Consider the following 22,350-nt stretch of genomic DNA (forward strand, 5'->3'; position numbering starts at 1 on the left):
AAAATTGCCAAAACTGGCAATTATAAAAAATTTATAATACCAGTATTAGAGAGTGAATGGAGAAACAGACCCCCCACTCCCTTGTAGCCAAATAGTGATGGATTTAAATTGGGATAGACTTTGGGGGTCAGTTTGGAACATGCATTCAAAAACATTTAATGTGCTTATTTCCAGATCTTCCATTTATGAAAAATTATCCGAAGGAAGTAATCAAAGAAATGGGCAAAGCTTTTTACTAAAAAAAAACAACTATGTTGTTTGTAAATGATGGCTTATATGTTGTTTAGTTGCTAAGTCGTGTCCGACTCTTGGTAACCACATGGACTGTATAGCATGCTAGGCTTCCCTGTTCTTTACTGCCTCCCAAAGTTTGCTCATATTCATGTCCATTGAGTTGATGATGCTATCTAACCATCTCATCCTCTGCTGCCCTCTTCTCTTGTTGCCTTCAGTCCTTCCCAGCATCAGAGTCTTTTCCATTGTTAGGTCTTCGCATCAGATGGCCAAAGTATTGGAGCTTCAGCATCAGTCCTTTCAATTAATATTCAGGGTTGATTTCCTTTAACATTGTTTGGTTTGACCTCCTTCCAGTCCAAGGGACTCTCAAGACTCTTCTCCAGCACCACAGTTTGAAGACATTAGTTCTTCAGCTCTCAGCTTTCTTTATGGTCCAACTTTGACATCCATACATGACTGCTGGATAAACCATAGCTTCAACTATATAGACCTTTGTTGACAAAGTGACATCTTTGCTTTTTAATGTACTGTTTAGGTTTGTTTTAGCTTTTTTCCCAAGGAGTAAGCGTCTTTTAATTTCATGGCTGCAGTCATCCGCAGTGATTTTCGAGCCCAAGAAAATAAAATCTGTCACTGCTACCACTTTTTTCCCATCTATTTGCCATGAGTGATGGGACCAGATGCCATGATCTTAGTTTTTTGAATGGTGACTTTTAAGCCCACTGTTTCACTCTTGTCTTTCATCCTCATCAAGAGGCTCTTTAGTTTCTCTTCACTTTCTGCCATTAGAGTGGTATCATCTGCATATCTGAGGTTGTTGGTATTTCTCCTGGCAATCTTGATTCTAGCTTGTGATATGGAAGCCATTAAAAAATATTCTTCAGCAAAACTAAAAATCTTCTTGAAAAGCATTTGATCTCAGAGGAAATTTTTATGATATTAAGTGTATAAAGATATAGTTTCTGGGCTTCTCTGATAGCTCAGACAGTAAAGAATCTGCCTGCATTGCAGGAGGCACAGGTTTGATCCCTCGAGAAGGAAATGGCAACCCACTCTAGTATTCTTGCCTGGACAATTCCACAGACAGAGGAGACTGGCAGGCTACAATCCATGGAGTCGCAGAGTTGGTCACAACTGAGTGACTAATACTTTTCATATATAGTTTACAGTATATTGTTTGAAATACATAGTCCATATCTCCTTAGTTCTAAGATTCCATTCATTGTGACATAACCATGTAATAACAGAAGAAAGACATTTCAGAAGTATTAAGATGGAAAGAAAGTACATACAAGATTATCTCTAGGATCACATGATTTATGAGTGGCCTGTTTTCTTCTTTATACCTTTCTGTATCATCCAAAATGACTACAGTGAGCATATATTATTAAGGTGATTATTTTTATTCTGTAGATACTTTATTAATGTATTTATTTAAATTAATGGCAATTGGTTGTAATTTAAAAAGACAATTTTGAGTAGAGACTATTGGGAATGTGGATATCATACTGTTTGTCCTGAATCCCGCCTTGGAGTATCTGGAAAAGAATTAAATGTATTAATGTGTATAGTTTTAATCCTGCATCTGTTTCCCACATCCCTTTCATAAGAACATTTTTCTCTTTTTTACCTAAGAAGCTGAAAAGAGTGAAGATTCCTCAGGAGCTGCAGGCCTCTCAGGCTTACATCGCACATACAGCCAAGACTGCAGCTTTAAGAACAGCATGTACCATGTTGGAGATTACGTCTATGTCGAGCCCTCAGAGGCCAATCTACAACCGCATATCGTCTGTATTGAGAGACTGTGGGAAGATTCTGCTGGTAAGTTCGTTTTAAATTGGGGAGCAAATTGGTGAGATGTGATTATTTTACTCCTTGTTTCTCAGGGAAGGAAATTGTAACTCAGACATTTTATGCCTTTCCACAGTAGTTGTTTTACACTCTTAATAAGTACAATTCAGTACCCACTATATGAGGAACATAGGATTGAGCACTGTTGGCCAGTGGCATAGCTGAGTCAAAAGAAATGCAACTTCTTAAAGTCTAGATGAGATTCATTCATTCAACTGATAATTATTAAAAAAAATCCAAGAGCCAAACCCTATAGGATGGCCAAGATTCAGAAGAACAAAAGGTCTATGTTTTGTTCCTGGCAAAACCACTCTGGCAAAAGTCACAAATAAAGAAGAAATTGTTATAGAGAGACATGTGGCTTAGAATTTGATTTCAAAAAGGCTTCCTAGAACAGTTGGCTTTAACTTGAAACATAGAGAATGAATAGGAGTTAATGAAGCCAAAACCAAGCAGAAGTGTGATCCAGACGATTCAGTTCTTTCAGCTGTTCATCATATAAAATACCTTTGTATTCTTTAACCCAAGTGCTACATATGTCCTTTAGTATATCTTACATCCTTATTAAAGCACACAGCTTCAGCTGTGTCCTGACCCAGCAGAGTAGAGTAGGTCCCATCCCCTTCCTTGTTCTGTTTATTTTACATCTTTTACTATAAGGGGGAAAGTAGCATTTTTAGGTGTCATTGCACTTTATTATTTTTAAGTATTGTTTCTTCTAAGATAATTCTATTAAGGAACCATGGCCTAAAAGCACATTGCTCGGTTCAGCCGATGGCAGAATGGATGGAGTATTTGCTCATTTTACAAAAAAAATGTTATTTCCATGAATGGTAATTCTCTCTCTTTTTCCCTCTTTGTTTTTGAGGCGAAAAATGGTTGTATGGCTGTTGGTTTTATCGGCCAAATGAAACATTCCATTTGGCTACACGAAAATTTCTAGAAAAAGAAGTTTTTAAGAGTGACTATTACAATAAAGTTCCTGTTAGTAAAATTCTAGGAAAATGTGTGGTCATGTTTGTCAAGGTAAGAAACTTATTAATCCCCAAACCGTAAATTATTTCATGGAGTTCTCAACCACAGAAATTGATATTTACGAAATGAATAGCTCTGTTTAAAACTGTTTGAATATTTTTAGGCTATGTCTCTGGCTTTATGTAAAGATGTGAGGAAAAATAAATCTGAGCATAAAGGTGAAAGACCCTTTGTTGCCTACACTATATATGCAGTTAGCTTAAATTTTTTTATATTGCCAGACAAATATTTAAAGATGACATTTTCTGAAGAATCATTAAGTTTTCAGTGTGGTTTTAGGTAATATTGTGTATTTTTTGTTTGTCTGTCTACTATAGGCACAGGCTCAAAGCTTTAAAGAACTAGCTGTCTGAAATACTAATGTACTGTCATAGGGGCAGTTGGTAAAACTTCAGGTCAGTTCAGTCGCTCAGTCGTATCCGACTCTTTTCGACCCCATGGACTGCAGCACACCAGGCCTCCCTATTCATCAGGGAGGTAAACTAAATAAGCTAAATAGAATGTACTGAGTAATGCCATTCTATATAAGGAAACACTCCTGATCTCTAACCATTTACCATTTGTTAGTTGTCAAAAAGTCTTAACACTTTAGCTTTTATTTCTTTGGTTGGTTGATGTTTTTGTCTGTTTTCTGATTGATTGGTTTTCAGAAAATTCACCTAATTGATTTTATTCTTATATCCACCAGGAATACTTTAAATTATGCCCAGAAAATTTTCGAGATGAGGATGTTTTTGTCTGTGAATCACGATATTCTGCCAAAACCAAATCTTTTAAGAAAATTAAACTGTGGACCATGCCCATCAGCTCGGTTAGGTTTGTCCCTCGAGATGTGCCCTTGCCTGTGGTCCGAGTGGCCTCTGTATTTGCAAATGCAGATAAAGGGGATGATGAGAAAAATACAGACAACTCAGAGGACAGTCGAACTGAAGACAGCTGTAACTTGGAAAAGGTATGTGGATAATAGCCACACTGAAAAGAATTTTAATTTCAAAACACCCCTTCTCAAAAATAAATGAATAAAGTATTCAACTTCAGAATTAGAAAAAGAGTAATAATATAAAGCTTTAGCCTAACAAAAACAAGGGAACTATAAAGGAAAGAGAAATTAATACTTGAAAAACATAATAGCAGAACTGAAAAGGAAATTTTGATGGGTTCAATGAGATAAACTACCAACTGTCCTAATAAAGGAAAAAGAAAGGAATTAAGCTCAACATACAAAATATAGAGGAAATTTAAATACTTGTGCATTTCTGTTAATAAATTTGAAAACCTGAATGAGGGCATTCCCTGGCAGTTCAGAGGTTAGGACTTTGCACTTTCATTGGCGAGGGCCTGGGTTCAGTCCCTGGTTGGGGAACTAAGATCTCACAAGCCTCTTGGTGCAGCCAAAAAATAAATAAAAACAAATAATAATAGTAAAATCTGAATGAAATGAATAATTTTCTAAGATAATACCAATTAGTTAAGTGAAATCAAGGAGAGATGACATGTTTAAGTAGATAACAACATGAAGAATTTTTTTTTTTTAATGTCAGAGTTCAGTTCAGTTCAGTCGCTCAGTCGTGTCCGACTCTTTGCGACCCCATAAATCGCAGCACACCAGGCCTCTCTGTCCATCACCAACTCCCGGAGTCCACCCAAACCCATGTCCATCGAGTCGGTGATGCCATCCAACCATCTCATCCTCTGTCGTCCCCTTCTCCTCCCGCCCCCAATCCTACCCAGCATTAGGGTCTTTTCCAATGAGTCAACCCTTCGCATGAGGTGGCCAAAGTATTGGAGTTTCAGCTTCAACATCAGACCTTCCAATGAACACCCAGGATTGATCTCTTTTAGGGTGGATTGATTGGATCTCCTTGCAGTCCAAGGGAGACTCAAGAGTCTTCTCCAACACCACAGTTCAAAAGCGTCAATTCTTCGGCGCTCAGCTTTCTTCACCGTCCAACTCTCACATCCATACATGACCACTGGAAAAACCATAGCCTTGACTAGACGGACTTTTGTTGGCAAAGTAATGTCTCTGCTTTTAAATATGCTATCTAGGTTGGCCATAACCTTCCTTCCAAGGAGTAAGCGTCTTTTAATTGCATGGCTGCAGTCACCATCAGCCGTGATTTTGGAGCCCCAAAAAATAAAGTCTGACACTGTTTCCACTGTTTCCCCATCTATTTCCCATGGAGTGATGGGACCGGATGCCATGATCTTAGTTTTCTGAACGTTGAGCTTTAAGCCAACTTTTTCAGTCTCCTCTTTCACCTTCATCAAGAGGCTGTTTAGTTCTTCTTCACTTTCTGCCATAAGGGTGGTGTCATCCACATATCTGAGGTTATTGATATTTCTCCCAGCAATCTTGATTCCAGCTTGTGTTTCTTCCAGCTCAGCGTTTCTCATGATGTACTCTGCATATAAGTTAAATAAGCAGGGTGACAATATACAGCCTTGACGTTCTCCTTTTCCTATTTGGAACCAGTCTGTTGTTCCATGTCCAGTTCTAACTGATGCTTCCTGACCTGCATACAGGTTTCTCAAGAGACAGATCAGATGGTCTGGTATTCCCATCTCTTGAAGAATTTTCCACAGTTTATTGTGACCCACACAGTCAAAGGCTTTGGCATAGTCAATAAAGCAGAAATAGATGTTTTTCTGAAACTCTCTTGCTTTTTCGATGATCCAGCGGATATTAATGTCAGAGAGCTCGCTCCAAAAAGTACTTAGGTTTGATAATTCCATAGGTAAATTCTTTCACCCTTTAAATTATTCCAGGAGTTCCCAGGCAGTCCTGGAGTGATTAAGACTCCACGCTTCTACTGCAGGGTGGCATGAGTTTGATCCCTGGTTGGGGAACTAAGATCCCACATGCTGTGCAGTAAAGCCAAACAAAAATTATCACAGAGTATGGAGATCAAAGAAAACTTCCCAGTTTGTCTTACGAGGACAGAATAATCTTTGATTCCAAAGTCTGACAAAATAAAAACAGAAAACTGCAGTTGAGTATCAGTTTATAAATATTGATACAAAAAATACTTGGGGAAAAAAGTGAAATCAAGTACAAATGAAATTACATTAGTTGTTTGAGAGCAGCATGACCAAGTAGAAGGAAGTTCATTCTCGGAATGCAAGGATTAGTCAAAATTCATAAAATTTAGTAATATACTTCTTTGTATTAGTAGATCAAAGGAGAAATATTTGATAAGGTATAATATTCATCTGGATTGAAGTCTTTAAATAGATAGTCCCTCAAAATGATTTTTAAAAATTGTATATCAAGCCTAAAGTGAAAGAAATTCCTTTAAAAGCTGTATACACGACATAGGTGCTTGCTTTACCATTATCTATATTTTTCTGAAAAGAACCAATCTAACTAGACAAACAAAAGTAGTAAAGTATTGACAACTAAGAGGCAAAATTATTTTTTTGCCGAGAATGGGGGAGAAATTAACTGTGAAAAGTTTTTGAATACAGAGAATTCAACAAGTAGAAATTTCAAAATCCACATATAAGTTAATAGCTTTCTTGTATAAACACAACAGTAATTCATAAGATTTTGAAAGTAAAATGAAAATGTTGAATAGATTTTAACAAATGCTATAAAAAATCTTGGAAGAAACCATCCAATTCACATAAACCAAAAAAAAATACACTAAGAAATTATCTTAAAAGGAGTATTATGGAACCTGTAGGAAGAAAAACAGTCTACTGAAAGGTATTGAAGATCTACTTGAGTAAGTTTTTTTGAAACTCAACAGTACTATCATTCTTATGAAAGAGTAAATTCATGACAGTCACAAGAAAAAGAAGAAAAACTGAAAGAGCAGTTGAGAGTGCTTTACCCTTCCAAATAATACTGCATTTTACAAAAATACATTTTAAAAATATTGAGTTAGTTCAGAATTTATTAATGAAGGGAATAGGCTTTTCACAATTAAATCCACACTATAAAGATACTCAATCATTGATTTTAGTTTTACATATTTTAACTTTTACTTTGAAATTATTTTAGACTTAACAGATGTGCAGAGTGCTTAACAAAGATAGTACAAAGACATTCCTTATATTCTTCATTCAGCTTCTGCTAACGTTAACACCTTGTAAAGCATAGTACAAAGATCAAAACCAGAAAGTTAGCATTAATACTATTTACTAATCTAGAGACCTTATTCATTTTTCCCCTTTTGTCCCACAGTTGCCTTTTTTTCTTCTGGTTTTATTGAGATATAATTGACCTATAACATTGTGTAAGTTTTAAGTTGTACCGCATAATGATTTGACTTACATACATCATGATAATGATTATCACAGTAAGTGTGGTAATCAACATCCATCAACTCATATAGGTATAACATTAAAGAAATAGGAAAAAAAGTTTTTTTCCCCTTGTGATAAGAACTGTTAGAATTTATTCTCTTAACATCTTTCATATAATGTATAGCAGTATTAATTATATTCATCATGTTGTACATTACATCCCTGGTACTTACTCATAACTGGAAGTTTGAACTTTTTGACCACCATAATCCAATCTCCCTTCCCCCCCATATCCTGCCTTGTAACCACAAATCTGATCTCTTTTTCTGAGTTTGTGGATTTGAAATATAATTAACCTACAGTACTATGTTAGTTCCTGGTATATTGCATAATGATTCAGTATTTCTATATATATTTCAAAATGATCACCATGGTAAGTCTAGTCATCATTTAAACATACTAAGATATTATATAATTATTCCCTGTGTTGTACATTTGATACCTGTGACTCATTTATTTTATAACTGAAAGTTGGTATAAACGCAGTATTTTAACTCAGCAAGAGAGGATGGAATCAAGTGATATTGGAAAAACTGATAGCTATTTGATAAAAGAAGAAAAAAAAACCACTTGAACTCCTTTCATTTCATATTCCAAAATAAGTAAGGTATAAACATTAAAAAAGAAACATAAGTTGCTAGCCTAAGTACATTTATGTTATTTACATATAATCTTTTCTTCATTTATAAGCTTGGAATGGATCCTTTATATATATATGATATAAAACCCAGTAGGCACAAAAGAAAAAAAAGAGATCATTTTCTGGATTTACAATTGACAGTATCAGTTAGTTTAATGAAACAGTTTTAGGACTGCTGTTTCTAAAATATAAGAACTCTTTGAAGTCTAGGAAAAAAATAATACTCGAAAAATGGGCAAAGGACCAAATAGATCATTTATAGATCTAAAAAACATAAATGTTTTAATCTAATAGTTTTTAAAATGCCCAGCAAATTGACAGTTCTGAAGACTAGCAATACACACAGCCTGGTGTGAATGTGGGACAGCACACACTCATCTCCCATCAGTGCCTTTCTCTTTGACCCTGCTGTTTGATAACAGGGAAGGTGTTCCAACATAGTGCTCAACCCTAGGCCACACCCAAACGCCCGTGAATAGGAATTTGTCACACACCCATTTATATAATGCAAACTGTGCGGTCAGCAGAAGGAATTAACAAGTTGCAGAATGGAATATGGTTCCATCATTACTCAGAAAAACCAAAAATGTGTGCTTTATGTTTTATGTACATGTAAACAACATGAAAAACTATAAATTGGTTAAACTAAACTGGGTGGTTATCTCTGGGGTTGGATCACAGAAAACTTGATTTTTAAATTTTACATACTCTAATGTTTGAATTATTTCCAACAGATGCACTTTTTATATAGGGAAAAGGCGTTTTTAAATTCTTAACGTAAAAAACAAAAAAAATTTTTAGTTTCTTAGAAAAAAATATCCATTTTAGTGTCATTAAAATAGTAAAAGGGAAAAGGAGCTAGGGAAAGAACATGATATTTTGTACATTTTACCAGTATGTCTGGGAATCATAGAGATACTAATTTTAAAAGAGGAAATTCCAGTGGAAATCAGTGTGGGAATTAAATTTGTTTTTGTTATTTGAGTTCATTAGTACCCCGTGTCCTGTGTATGAATTACTTTTTTTAGTCTCATATCTTTATTTTAATATTGCATGGCTAAAATACATCATACCAAGAAGTTTTTAGAAGGATAACTGGAACAGAACCCATTCCCAAGATAAATATGTATTCTTAATCTCAGGGCTTTCTTTTTCATAGCTTCCATTCCTTCTAGTGCCCCTCAATCTAGCATATGTGTGGTACCTCTCTCATTCTTAAGAATTTCCCAAGAAGTCCATTTCAGTATCACATTTGAAATCATAAAGATCAAAGCATTAAATTATCTGGGCATTCTAGCAGAATTTTTTTCCTTAAGTGTTAAGTTTCTGATATTCTCAGGAAAATGCAGTAGAAAATTTGGGGGTTTTGCAGTTTCCTCAGTTTATATGTTTTAGAGCTTTTGTATTTAAAACACCTATTGCTATGCTCATTATCTGCTAGTTTCTCAGAAAATTATGTTTCTTAGTTTCATTAATCAGAAGTAACTTTTCTTTTCTTTTTTCTTTTTTTTTGCTAAGACTATAAGAACAATCGGAGAAGGCAATGGCACCCCACTCCAGTACTCTTGCCTGGAAAATCCCATGGACGGAGGAGCCTGGTGGGCTACAGTCCATGGGGTCGCTAAGAGTCGGACATGACTGAGCGACTTCACTTTCACTTTTCCCTTTCATGCACTGGAGAAGAAAATGGCACCCCACTCCAGTATTCTTGCCTGGAGAATCCCAGGGACAGCGGAGCCTGGTGGGCTGCCGTCTATGGGGTCGCACAGAGTCGGACACGACTGTAGTGACTTAGCAGCAGCAGCAGCATAAGAACAATAGTGAACATTAAGTGGTTTTATGAGCCAGGCGTTATTCTGTGTACTTAACATGGATTGTGTCATTTAAGCTTCCTAACAACCCCATCTGATTTGCACACTCTCTTCATTTTACAGATGATGAACCCAAGGCATAAGAGGTCAAGTAGTTTACCCAGTGTCACAGCAGTCAGTAGGTGACAGACCCTATAAATTATTCAAAAGCAGAGTATGTGTGTTTCTGTCACAGAGGCTATACTGTTCCTTTTCATTTTAGAATAAATCAAAATGATAAAAATTTTGAATCAGTTGTTAATATGCAGAAATTAAGAGCTTAGTAAATATGGTGAAGAGGAAGTTTGTATAGTATTTGCTCCTTTATAACAGTTGAATGAGGCTGTTTCTGAAATTAAGTCTTCATTGTTTGTTGTTGCTGGGGGGTTTTTTGGTTTTTGTTTTTCTTTTTTTGTGGCTAAAGTCTCCGAGAATGGGAAAAGGCAGGAGAGAGTAGTAAAAGGATCTTTGAGTAACATTTTATGAAAATTAACTAGAAATTTAAAATAGATACAGTATTTGATAAGATTTAGTTTAATTTCAGTAACCTAAACTTTTGGTTTCTTGTTTTTGGTTTCCTTTATGGTTATATTTTAAGTTAAAATGAAGGAAAGTCTGCTTTGCCTTCATACTTTCTCTTCCAACTCCTTGATTGTCAGCTGCCTGTCTTTAACCAGTTTTCTTTATCACAGGAGAAAGAAGATGTCCCTGTGGAAATGTCGAATGGTGAACCAGGTTGCCACTACTTTGAGCAGCTCCGGTATAATGACATGTGGCTGAAGGTTGGCGACTGTGTCTTCATCAAGTCCCATGGGCTAGTGCGTCCTCGTGTCGGCAGGTGAGCATTTTGAGTTAAAGAGAGGACAGGTTTGGTTTGAGAGATTTGGTGTCAGTAGGAATTCATTACTGTTTAGGATGAAGACCAAAGTCCCTCCCTTGGGAACGTCACCTACCTCCTTTCACACCACAGTCTCCCTGCTTATGCATCTAGCCACACTTCCTCTCATGAATCCTGTTGTGTTTTTGTTTTTTCTTTTTCTCCTCCTGCTGTTTATTGAACTCTTCAACCCAGAAATCTCCCTGCCACCTTCATATGGTGAACTCTTTTTAGCTTAAATTTGAAATGGCACTTCCTTAAGGAAGCCTTTCCTGTCTCCTCTAGACTGGATTAGGTCCCCCTATTACGCATTCTCCGAGCTCTGTGTATTTTCTCCTCCTCAGAACACAGATCAGTTATATTATCAGGCTTCCATACGCAACTGCAAATGCCCGGAGAGTTAGAGGCCCTCTCTTTTTGAGCAAAAAAGTGATACATACCTTTATATCCCCTGCTCCAAACATAGTGCATGAGGCTCAGATATTTGATAAACAAGTAAATGGGTGAAAGTATGATTGGATGGCATAGAATAGGAGTGAAGGAGTTTAGGAAACAGGGCTGGGCAGTAGAGGATAGTAGTTAAGGAAAGTAATTGATTCCAAGAGATTTTGATGTAAGTCCCAGCACTGTCAGTTTAATGTTCTTAGGCAAATTATTTACCTCTCTGGGCTTCAGTTTCCTCATTGTATTTGTTCGTCATTTAGTAATTGTTTGTTATATATGTACTATTTGCTAAATTCTATAGATATATTAGTGAATAAAAGAGACAACTATCCTTAGTCTCCTGGATCTTTTTTCTAGTAGGAAGACAAACTGTAAACATGAGTAAGGTGTATAGTACGTTAAATTATGATGTATGCTATGGAAAGAAATAGAGCTGGATATGCGAAATCGGGAGTGCCATGATCAAAGTAGGGTGTTTAAAACTTTACATAGGCTGATGTGTAAAGCCTCACTAAGAGTTCACAGTTGAGCCAACACTTGAAGGAACCAAGGAAGTGAATAATGTGACTACCCAGGGAGAAAGCTTTCCAGGGACAGAGAACAGCCAGTGCAAAGACTGGAGGGAGAAGCATGCCTGGGCTGTTCAGATCAGAGCTCGTGACAAAGGGAGTGGGCAATAATTGAGTTAGGTAGGAAGTATATAAGCCAGGGGATATAGTGCAAATTGTGTGAGGCTCAGAAACTACTGAAGGGACTTGGACCTTTACTGAATTAAATGAAATACCATGGATTATTTTAAGTGCAAAAATGGCATTTTTTTTCCCTCCACACTCCATGGCATGTACGATCTTAGTTCCCTGACCAGGGGTCAAACCTGTGTCTCCTGTAGTGGCAGTGCAGCGTTTTAAATACTGAACCACCAGGGAAGTCCCCAGAAGTGACATCTGACTTAGGTCTTAGCAGAAAGGCTCTGTCTACTGATTATGAAGAATAGACTGTAAAGAGTCAAAGGTAGAAGGGCAAAATCTGCTAGGAGGCTGTTGCAGTAATCCAGGCAAGAATGATGATGTCTCAGGCCAGTAGTCAGATCCAGTTATACAAATTAGATCCAGTTTTGAAAGGTTGAGTTAAGAGAATGTAGTCCCTGGTGGCTCAGTGGTAAAGAATCTGCCTGCCAATGCAGGAGACCTGGGTTTGATTGCTGGGTTGGGATGATCCTCTGGAGAAGGAAATGGCAACCCACTCCAGTATTCCTGCCTGGGAAATCCCATGGACAGAGGAGCCTGGTGGGCTACAGTCCATAAGGTCGCAAAAGAGTTGGACACGACTGAGCAACTAAGCAGCAACAATAGCAGCAAAGTGTCCAGGAGAGAGAAAGGAGTCAAGGGTGACCCCTGCATTTTGATCTGAAGAACTGAAAGTGTGTATTAACTGAGATGAGGATGCTTCTTCATGTCTGGAACCTTGAGACTTTGGGAACAGTGATAATAGCAACCTTATGGTGTGGTTCTGAGAAATAGTACAGTATCCTGCACAGAGAAATCAGATGTTTTTATTTTTTTCTAGGGAGATGGTCAGTGGCTTTCATTAGATTCTCATGAGGTAAAGGGGTATTAGATCTTGACCTACAAGGTCATGAACCATGGCCTTAAAGGACTATCTGCCACTGATGTGATCTGACCCCAAATATTGATGATTTGTGTGTTTATTCAGCTCACAAGTCCAATTGATAGATGCTTTGTATCTCAGGAAGAAAACCTGAAAGTCGGCTTAAACTATTCAATTGTATTCTTTGGTATCATGTTTTAAAAAAATTTCCCCCCTGAGATGAGTAGACAGATGTTCACTTCTTTTTTTCCTCAAATACCTTCTCATATGTTTAAAAAGGGGGAAGAGAAGAATCAAGAAAATTGTCTTATTATCAAAACAGTCAGTGAAACTCCTCTAAATATAGTATACCATTAAGTTTTTGGTATACTACAGAATGTTTGTTAGATTAAGTCTTCAGGAATGAAATCCATCAGAATTCTAATTTAATGGAATTTCTCCATTTTTTCTCCCAAGAATTGAAAAGGTATGGGTTCGAGATGGAGCTGCATATTTTTACGGCCCTATCTTCATTCACCCAGAAGAGACGGAACATGAGCCGACAAAAATGTTCTACAAGAAAGAAGTGTTTTTGAGTAATCTGGAAGAAACCTGCCCCATGACATGTATTCTAGGTATGTATTCATGCTTTTCATTTAATCACACTCATTCCATGGTTGATTGATTGTGTCTTCTGTCCTGGGCACTGTTGACAGTTCTGGAGGCTAGAAATGTGAGATCAGAGTGTAGGCATGGTTGGGTGTTTGGTGAAGGCTCTCGTCTTGCTCTGGGCTTCCCCAGTGGTTCAGTGGTAAAGAATCTGCCTACAATGCAGCAGATCCAGGTTTGATCCCTGGGTCAGGAAGATCCCCTGGAAGACAGCATGAGGTATATAGCAATCAAAAAATCAAAATCTCAGCCTTCTCAGAGACCTAACTGTGTGGAGCAGAGGCTGGGGAGTCAGTTAATAAATTAAATATATAGAACATCAGGTAGTAATTAGGGCAATGAATGAGAATAAAGCAGAGTACAAGGATAGAGAGTAATGTTGCAGGGAGGTTCTGATTTAAGTCATATGGTCAGCAAAAGCCTCTCTGGTAGGTGACCTGAGAGTAGAGCCCTGAAGGAAGTGAGGAAGAAAACCATTCAAATAGCTGCTGAGATTTTACTCCTTTTAGGCATTGCAAACATCAGCTGCAAAGACCTTGAGGCAGAGTATCTGGGTGTGTTTGAGTCACAGTAAGAAAGCTCCTTACTTCTAGTAAGGAGACAAGGGGAGGCTGAGGTCTTCTTTGGTTAGAGTGGCTGCAGCTCTGCAGGGGGCCTGGTAGGGAATGAGCCCTCTCAGGTGACTGGGCTCTCAGTCATGGTAGGTCATGAGCAGGGATTGAGCTTTTAACAGATAAGAGGTTTTATGAGGAGTCTGAACAAAGAGGCATGTGAGCCAACATGTGTATTAGAGGAATCACTGTGGCTGCAGTATGGGGAAGTGTTGTAAGAATAAGGTAGGAAGCAAGGAGAGCAATTAAAAGACATACTGTCTCTGTTGGATTAACCCTAGTAGTGTTACTGTTTCAGTTCCAGAAACATGAAGGTCTCTTGCTTTGGCTTCTGTTGAGTCATCCTCCTGAGTGTGCAGAGTGCCATTCTGCTTCTGAGATCTAGTTACATGATTCATGTATTGTCACCATTTTCAGCTCTTGGGTTTCTTCTGGCCCCAAATTAACTTGGTAACTTTTTACACTAGCTGCTATATACATCTTTTTGAGTGGTTTTCCAAAAGGTTACTAGTCACAACTTTATATTGATTACCTATGGTTGTGAAGTTGAAGAAGCCACCGTGCTTATGATCAAAAGGAAATTTGCAAATTAAAAAATATTTTATTCATATATTTGTCTGCCCTGGGTCTTAGTTTTGGTGGGCAGGATCTGCTACCTTTGTTGTGGCATACGGGATATTTAGTTGCAGCATGTGTTCACTGACCAAGGATTGAATCTGGGTCCCCTGCAGTGGAAGCACAGAGTCCTAACCACTGGACCACTAGGGAAGTCCCTAAAAAGTATTTTACACTTAGACTTTGTTTGGTTGTTTTAATGTTTATCTATATTGTTCTTTGGTGCTTTGAATTTTTTTCAGAATTGAATATGGTAATCATGTCTGAATGGCCAATAATTCAGTACATTTTCTCTTCCACTCTGGGGAGAGACAACAAAGGCTAGTGAAGTTATTAAATCCGTCTTGAGTTTCTGCAGCAGAGAAGGTCTTCCTTTTAATTTGTGCTCTGGAGCTTTACTTCTAGTGAGGAGACAAAGGGAGCCTAATGGGGAGACTGAGGTCTTCTTTGGTTGCTGCTGCTGCTACTGCTGCTAAGTCGCTTCAGTCGTGTCCGACTCTGTGCGACCCCATAGACGGCAGCCCACCAGGCTCTCCCGTCCCTGGGATTCTCCAGGCAAGAACACTGGAGTGAGTTGCCATTTCCTTCTCCAATGCATGAAAGTGAAAAGTGAAAGGGAAGTTGCTCAGTCATGTCCGACTCTTCGCGACCCCATGAACTGCAGCCTACCAGGCCCTTCTGTCCATGGGATTTTCCAGGCAAGAGTACTGGAGTGGGGTGCCATTGCCTTCTCCGCTTCTTTGGTTAGGACAACTATATCATTGATTGTTTTTTGCTTATTTTCCTAGTGATGACCCTGGGGATTACATCTTAAACTTATGAAAATCTGATTTTGTACGCTATACAAACAACTCTGTTCCTCTATAGCTCCATCCCTCTCCTTTGTGTTATTGTCAGAAATTACCTCTGTATACTTTGTGTGCCCCGTTATCATAGATTTATAATTATTGCTTTATGCATGTGTCTTTAAAATCATACAGGTTGAAAAAAAGAGGATTTGCAAATCAAAAATATATTGCCTTTTATATTTACCTATGTAGTTTCCTTTACTGATGTTTTTTTATTTCTTTGTATGGCTACAAGTTATTATCTAATGCCTTTTCATTTCAGTCTACAGGACTCCCTTTAGCATTTCTTGTAGGACAGGTCTGCTCACAACAATCTGTTCTCACCTTTTGTTTATCTGGAATTGTCTTAAGTCTTCCATTTTTGAAGGATATTTTTGATGGATACAGAATTCTCCATTGGTAGTTTTTTCTTTCATGTCTTTCATCATATTTGGGAGATTTTGGGCCACTGTGTCTTCAGATATTTTTTCCTGCCCTTTTCTTTTTCTTCACCATCCAGGACTCCTATTATGCCTATGTGGGTCATGCTTAAAGGTGTGCCTTGGATCTCTGAGATGCTCTTCATGTTTCTGTATTCTTTTTTTCTTTCTCAGACTTTTCATTTTAATTTTCCTGTCTTCAAGTTCATTGATTCTTCTGTGTGTTCGTTGAACTCTTCTAATAAATTTTTCATTGTAGTCATTGTACTTTTCAGCTTCAGAATTTCTATTTCATGTTTACAACTTCTGTCTCTTTATTGATTCTCTATTTGGTGAGACATCATTCTGGTTTCTCTTAGTTCCTTGTCCATCATTTCCTTTAGCTCTTCCGGTGTATTTAAGACAGTTGATTTAAATTCTTTGTGTAGTAAGTTCAGTGTCTAAACTTGCTTAGGGACAGTTTCTGTTCATTTTTTTTTTATCCTGAGAATGGGCCCTACTTACTTGTCTCAAGCATGCCTCATAGTTTTTGTTGAAAACTGAATATTTTGAATATTATCAATATAACTCTGGAAATCAGATTTTACCCCCTCTTTAAGTTTTGTTGTCACGGCTTATTGTGAGTTATTATTGCTTGTTTAGTGACTTTTCTAAGCTACTTTAAAGACTGTATTCTTTGTTGAGTGTTGTCACTGAAGTCTCTGTTCTACCAGCTTAGTGGTCAGTTAGTGATTTAACAGAGAATTTCTTAAGTGCTTGGATCCAAAAAAAAAACAAAACCCACTCCAAATTCCCAGCCTTTGCAACTGCATGGTGCATCTTTTCTAGAGCACACATTTAGCACTCAGCCCAGAAAGTTCACAGCTCTGCGTTTGTATTTACTGCCTGCTTGTGCAGGCCTTGACAGTCAGCTAAGGGTGAGAACCTGGGGCCTTCTCAGGTCTTTGCTGAACATGCACCTTGCCCGTAGCACGTGCATGGCTTTCTAGATTTCCAGGAATATGTGGAAGCTTCTCAAAACTCTTATTCCTCAAAACATCTCACTTCCCATTTTTTTCTCCCAAGCTTTTCAGCATGTCTACTGTTTGCCCCAACTGATACCCTTTGCCAGCCGGCCCCAGCTGGTGGCAGCTATGTTTTCAACAAAAGCACCATAGCTGCTTCCCTGCTACTTGGAAGTTAGGTAGCAGTTTGGAAAAAGTAAAATTGTATCCATCTCTCACATCAGCTTCAAAATAAATTCCCAGATAAAATATACGCTTAAATGAACATAGAAGTAGTTCAATTCAGTTCAGTTCAGTCGCTCAGTCGTGTCCGACTCTCTGCGACCCCATGAATTGCAGCACGCCAGGCCTCTCTGTCCATCACCAACTCCCGGAGTCTACCCAAGCCCATGTCCATCAAGTCGGTGATGCCATCCAACCATCTCATCCTCTGTCGTCCCCTTCTCCTCCCGCCCCCAATCCTACCCAGCATTAGGGTCTTTTCCGATGAGTCAACCCTTCGCATGAGGTGGCCAAAGTATTGGAGCTTCAGCTTCAACATCAGACCTTCCAATGAACACCCAGGATTGATCTCTTTTAGGATGGATTGATTGGATCTCCTTGCAGTCCAAGGGACTCTCAAGAGTCTTCTCCAACACCACGGTTCAAAAGCATCAATTCTGCGGCGCTCAGCTTTCTTCACCGTCCAACTCTCACATCCATACATGACCACTGGAAAAACCATAGCCTTGACTAGACGGACTTTTGTTGGCAAAGTAATGTCTCTGCTTTTAAACATGCTATCTAGGTTGGCTATAACCTTCCTTCCAAGGAGTAAGTGTCTTTTAATTTCATGGCTGCAATCACCATCAGCAGTGATTCTGGAGCCCAAAAGAGTAAAGTCTGACACTGTTTCCACTGTTTCCCCATCTATTTCCCATGGAGTGATGGGACCAGATGCCATGATCTTAGTTTTCTGAACGTTGAGCTTTAAGCCAACTTTTTCATTCTCCTCCTTCACCTTCATCAAGAGGCTCTTTAGTTCTTCTTCACTTTCTGCCATAAGGGTGGTGTCATCCGCGTATCTGAGGTTATTGATATTTCTCCCGGCAATCTTGATTCCAGCTTGTGTTTCTTCCAGCCCAGCATTTCTCATGATGTACTCTGCATATAAGTTAAATAAGCAAGGTGACAATATACAGCCTTGATGTACTCCTTTTCCTATTTGGAACCAGTCTGTTGTTCCATGTCCAGTTCTAACTGTTGCTTTTACCAAAGGAAAGTGATGGGGAAGAAATTTTTATAATCCTTAACATAAAACCCAGAAACCATTTAAGAAAGTTTGATAAATTCAACTATATAAAAGTTTAAAATGTTTGGCAGAAGCTAAGACAGGTGACAGCTTTGGGAAAATACTTGCAGTGTTTATCATAGAAAAAGATCAAATGTCATTCATATATGAAGAACTCCTATTAAATAATTAGAAAAAAAGATCAACATCCAATAGGAAAACAGGCAAAGATTAATAGAGAGCAGAGAGAAGTTTATCAGTGGTTCTTAAAATATGCACAACCTAAGCCAGTAGAGAAATGTAAGTTAAAATTACCCAGATGCTACTTTCTTAAAAAAAATTATCAAATTGTCAAAGATTCATATGTTTACTAGTTGACAAGAATACAGGGAAGTGGCATTTGCCCCCTTTGTGGTGGGTTTATGAATTACCATCACCTCTGTGAAAGGTAAATTTGATAATACCTATAAAAATTAAAGTATATGTACCCTTTGACCCAGCTTTTGTACTTCTGTGCGTTTATTCCTCAGATGTACTCATTCATGTGCAAATTGATATATGTCTTAAAGTATGTCAACTTAGTCTTGCTTCAGTGAGAGAGCAAAAATTTGGAAAAGAAACTAAACATCCACCAGTAGGGAACTAGTTGAATAAATAAATACCAGCAGTGATCCTTAAAATAGATTATTTTGCACCAAAATTTAGGTGTAAAACAATATGAGTGATACGCTAACCATTGTAAGTCCCACAACTAACCATTTGTAAATCCCACAACTAAGACCTGATGCAGCTAAATAAATTGTTGTTGTTCAGTCGCTCAGTCGTATCTGACTCTTTGTGACCCCGTGGGCTGCAGCACACCCACTGACAGTATCGTACAACCATCAATACTATCCATTTCTAGAACTTTTCATCATCCCAAATAGAAACTCTGTACCCATTAAGCAATAACTACTCATTTCCATCTCTTCCAGCCCTTGATAAGCACTATTTTACTATCCGTCTATGAATTTTTGCCTATTCTGGGTACCTTATGTAAGTGGAATCATGCAAAATTTTTCCTTTTGAGTCTGACTTATTTTACTTAGGATAAATAAAAAATTCTCAAAATTCATCCATGGTGTAGCATGTATCTAAATTTTATTCCTTTTTGAGGCTGAATAGTATTTTATTGTATGTATATATAACATTTTGTTTATTCATTCATCTATTGACAGACATTTGGGTGATTTCTGTATTTTGGCCAGTTGTGAGTAATGCTGTTGTGAACATTGGTATATATGTATCTGAGTCCCTGCTTTCAATTCCTTTGTATATTTTCCTAGAAGTAGAATTTCTGGATCAACTTTCACTTCAGTTCAGTCGCTGAGTGGTGTCTGACTCTTTGTGACCCCATGGACCGCAGCATGCCAGGCCTCCCTGTCCATCACCAACTCCCAGAATTTACCCAAATTGATGTCCATTGAGTCGGTGATGCTACCCAACCACCTCATCCTCTGTCATCCCCTTCTCCTCCCGCCTTCAGTCTTTCCCAGCATCAGGGTCTTTTCAAGTGAGTTAGCTCTTCACATCAGCTGGCCAAAGTATTGGAGTTTCAGCTTCAGCATCAGTCCTTCCGATGAACTTTCAGGACTGATCTCCTTTAAGATGGACTGGTTGGATCTCAAGGGACTCTCAAGAGTCTTCTCCGACACCCCAGTTCAAAAGCATCAATTCTTCAGCACTCAGCTTTCTTTATAGTCCAACTCCCACATCCAGCTGCACCATTTCACATTAGCAGCAGTGACATATAGTGGTTCCAGCTTCTCCACACCCTTACCAACACTTGGTATTTTCCGGAAGTTTCATTTGACTTTTTTCCCTTCATGATAGCCATCGTAATTAATGTGAAGTGGTATTTCAGTTTTTATTTGTATTTTCCAAATGATTAATGATGTGAGCATCTTTTTGTAAGCTTATTGGGTATTTGTATATCTTCTTTGGAGAAATGTCTATTCAGATCATTTGCCTGTTTTTTGAGTTATTTATTTTGTTATTGCTGATTTGTCAGAATTCTTTATATATTCTGGATATTAGACTCTCACCAGAGAGTCTAATTATATAATTTGCAAATATTTTCCACTGTTCTATATGCTGTCTTTTCACTTTGTGTCCTTTGAAGCACAGAAGTTTTTCAATTTGATGAAGTCTAATTTATCTTTATTTTCTTTAGTTGCTTGCAATTTTGATGTCACATTTATGAAACCATTGCCTAATAGAGGGTCACAAAGGTTTATACCTATGTTTTCTTCTAAGAGTTTTATAGTTGTGTCTCTTACATTAAGGTCTCTGATCCATTTTGAATTAATTTGTGTATTTGGTATATAGTAGGCTTCTAGCTCCATTCGTTTGCATGTGATTATCCAGTTGTTCCAGCACTGCCTGTTAAAGAGTCTGTTCTTTCCCCAGTTGAATTGTCTTGACACCCTTGTCAAAAATCAGTTACCTGTAAAAACTCAGTTATATGGATTTATTTCTAGACTTTTAATTCTAGTCTGTTGATCTACATATCTATTCTTATATCTGCTTATACTCTTTAAATCTTCTAATTTTAATCATGTGAATATATTAATTTAAAAGTTTAAAATAATTGTTATCTATGACCACAGTAACTCCTTTAATTTCTCTCCAAAATTTTTCTCTTTCAGGAAAATGTGCTGTGTTGTCATTCAAGGACTTCCTCTCCTGCAGGCCAACTGAAATTCCAGAAAATGACATTCTGCTTTGTGAGAGCCGCTACAATGAGAGTGACAAGCAGATGAAGAAATTTAAGGGACTGAAGAGGTTTTCACTCTCTGCTAAAGTGGTAGATGATGAAATTTATTACTTCAGGTAAAGTTGAAAAACTAAGGAAGAAAGAGCACTTCAGCTCCTTTGATATCAGTAAAACTCATATCAAAATTGCGTAGTCCAGGGTGGGTTCTTATTGTTTTTTATTAGGTCTTAAACTGGAGCAGTTGACGTTTCAAATAGAAGATATTAATTAATTTAATTAAATATTAAAGGAAAATCTTGATAATCTGCTGAGATGTTGTGACTGCTGGAACAGTCCTCTTCATGTAGACTTCAGTAACTGTAATATGGAGGCAGAAATCTTTGGTTCTGGAACATAATCTGTCTATGAAGAGATTGTGTAGTTCTGTAAACTACGAAAGTTCTTCTTAGTATTTATAGGCAACTAGATCTCAGCTTTGGATCCAGTGCTTTTGTTGGGTATTCAGCAGAATCTCTTAAAAACACACATCTGAGAACTTCCCTGGTGGTCCAGTGCTTAAGAATCTACCTTTCAATGCAGGGGACGCAGGTTCAATTCCTGGTCAGGAAACTAAGATCCCACATGCCACAGGGTGACTAAGCTCGCACACTGCACTAAAGATCCCACATGCCTCAACTAAGACCTGATGCAGCCAAATAAATAAATATATTTTTTTTTAAAGCAAGCATCTGTAAGTAGATGTGACTTTATAAATATATGTTTTAATTACTTCCCTTGTGGACTTAAGAGTGGACATTGCAGATTACAGAAAGTTGGTTCTAGGTATTAAGGCAGAACATTGCTTTCCAATCCATCCTGGAGTAGTGTCAGGTGATTTCATTTTATTTATTTATTTATTTTTATGTCCCTTGTAGAAAACCGATTGTTCCTCAGAAGGAGCCCTCACCTTTATTGGAAAAGAAGATCCAGTTGCTAGAAGCTAAATTTGCTGAGTTAGAAGGTGGAGATGATGATATTGAAGAGATGGGAGAAGAGGATAGTGAGGTCATTGAGCCTCCTTCTCTACCTCAACTTCAGACTCCCCTGGCCAGTGAGCTGGATCTCATGCCCTACACACCCCCACAGGTGAAGGTGGCAGGTTCCTGTTACTTGTCTTATTCCTAGCTCTGGTTTGCAGTAAAAAGGAAGGAGACATCCAGCCCCTCTGTTATGGAAGCTTCAACCTAGAATTCTTCAAGAAGGAACAGATTTTATTTTTTCCTTTCTCGATGCCAATAATAATTTAAAATGTAATATCTTTATTAAAAAGTTTCATAGATACCTGGCT

At 37.8% G+C, this 22,350-nt stretch overlaps 1 protein-coding gene across 36 annotated transcripts in view; it reads left to right on the forward strand.

The window, feature by feature from the left end:
* Nucleotides 1–22,350, forward strand: part of PBRM1 (polybromo 1) — a 104,720-nt gene that overhangs the window by 66,657 nt on the left and 15,713 nt on the right. For 23 of the 36 annotated variants that reach the window (XM_081525082.1, XM_081525083.1, XM_081525091.1 and 20 more), the window contains 7 exons: nt 1,873–2,058; nt 2,957–3,114; nt 3,812–4,075; nt 10,617–10,762; nt 13,310–13,467; nt 20,956–21,139; nt 21,938–22,148. In XM_081525082.1, the coding sequence (XP_081381208.1) occupies nt 1,873–2,058; nt 2,957–3,114; nt 3,812–4,075; nt 10,617–10,762; nt 13,310–13,467; nt 20,956–21,139; nt 21,938–22,148 (1,307 nt within the window). Of the gene's footprint in view, nt 1–1,872; nt 2,059–2,956; nt 3,115–3,811; nt 4,076–10,616; nt 10,763–13,309; nt 13,468–20,955; nt 21,140–21,937; nt 22,155–22,350 lie in introns of all 36 variants that reach the window. The other 13 variants (XM_081525090.1, XM_081525079.1, XM_081525098.1 and 10 more) reach the window with 4 other exon arrangements.

This window comes from Giraffa tippelskirchi, chromosome 9 (assembly GCF_054371585.1).
Source record: "Giraffa tippelskirchi isolate mGirTip1 chromosome 9, T2T-mGirTip1v1.2.pri, whole genome shotgun sequence".
Classification (NCBI taxonomy): Eukaryota; Metazoa; Chordata; class Mammalia; order Artiodactyla; family Giraffidae; genus Giraffa; species Giraffa tippelskirchi.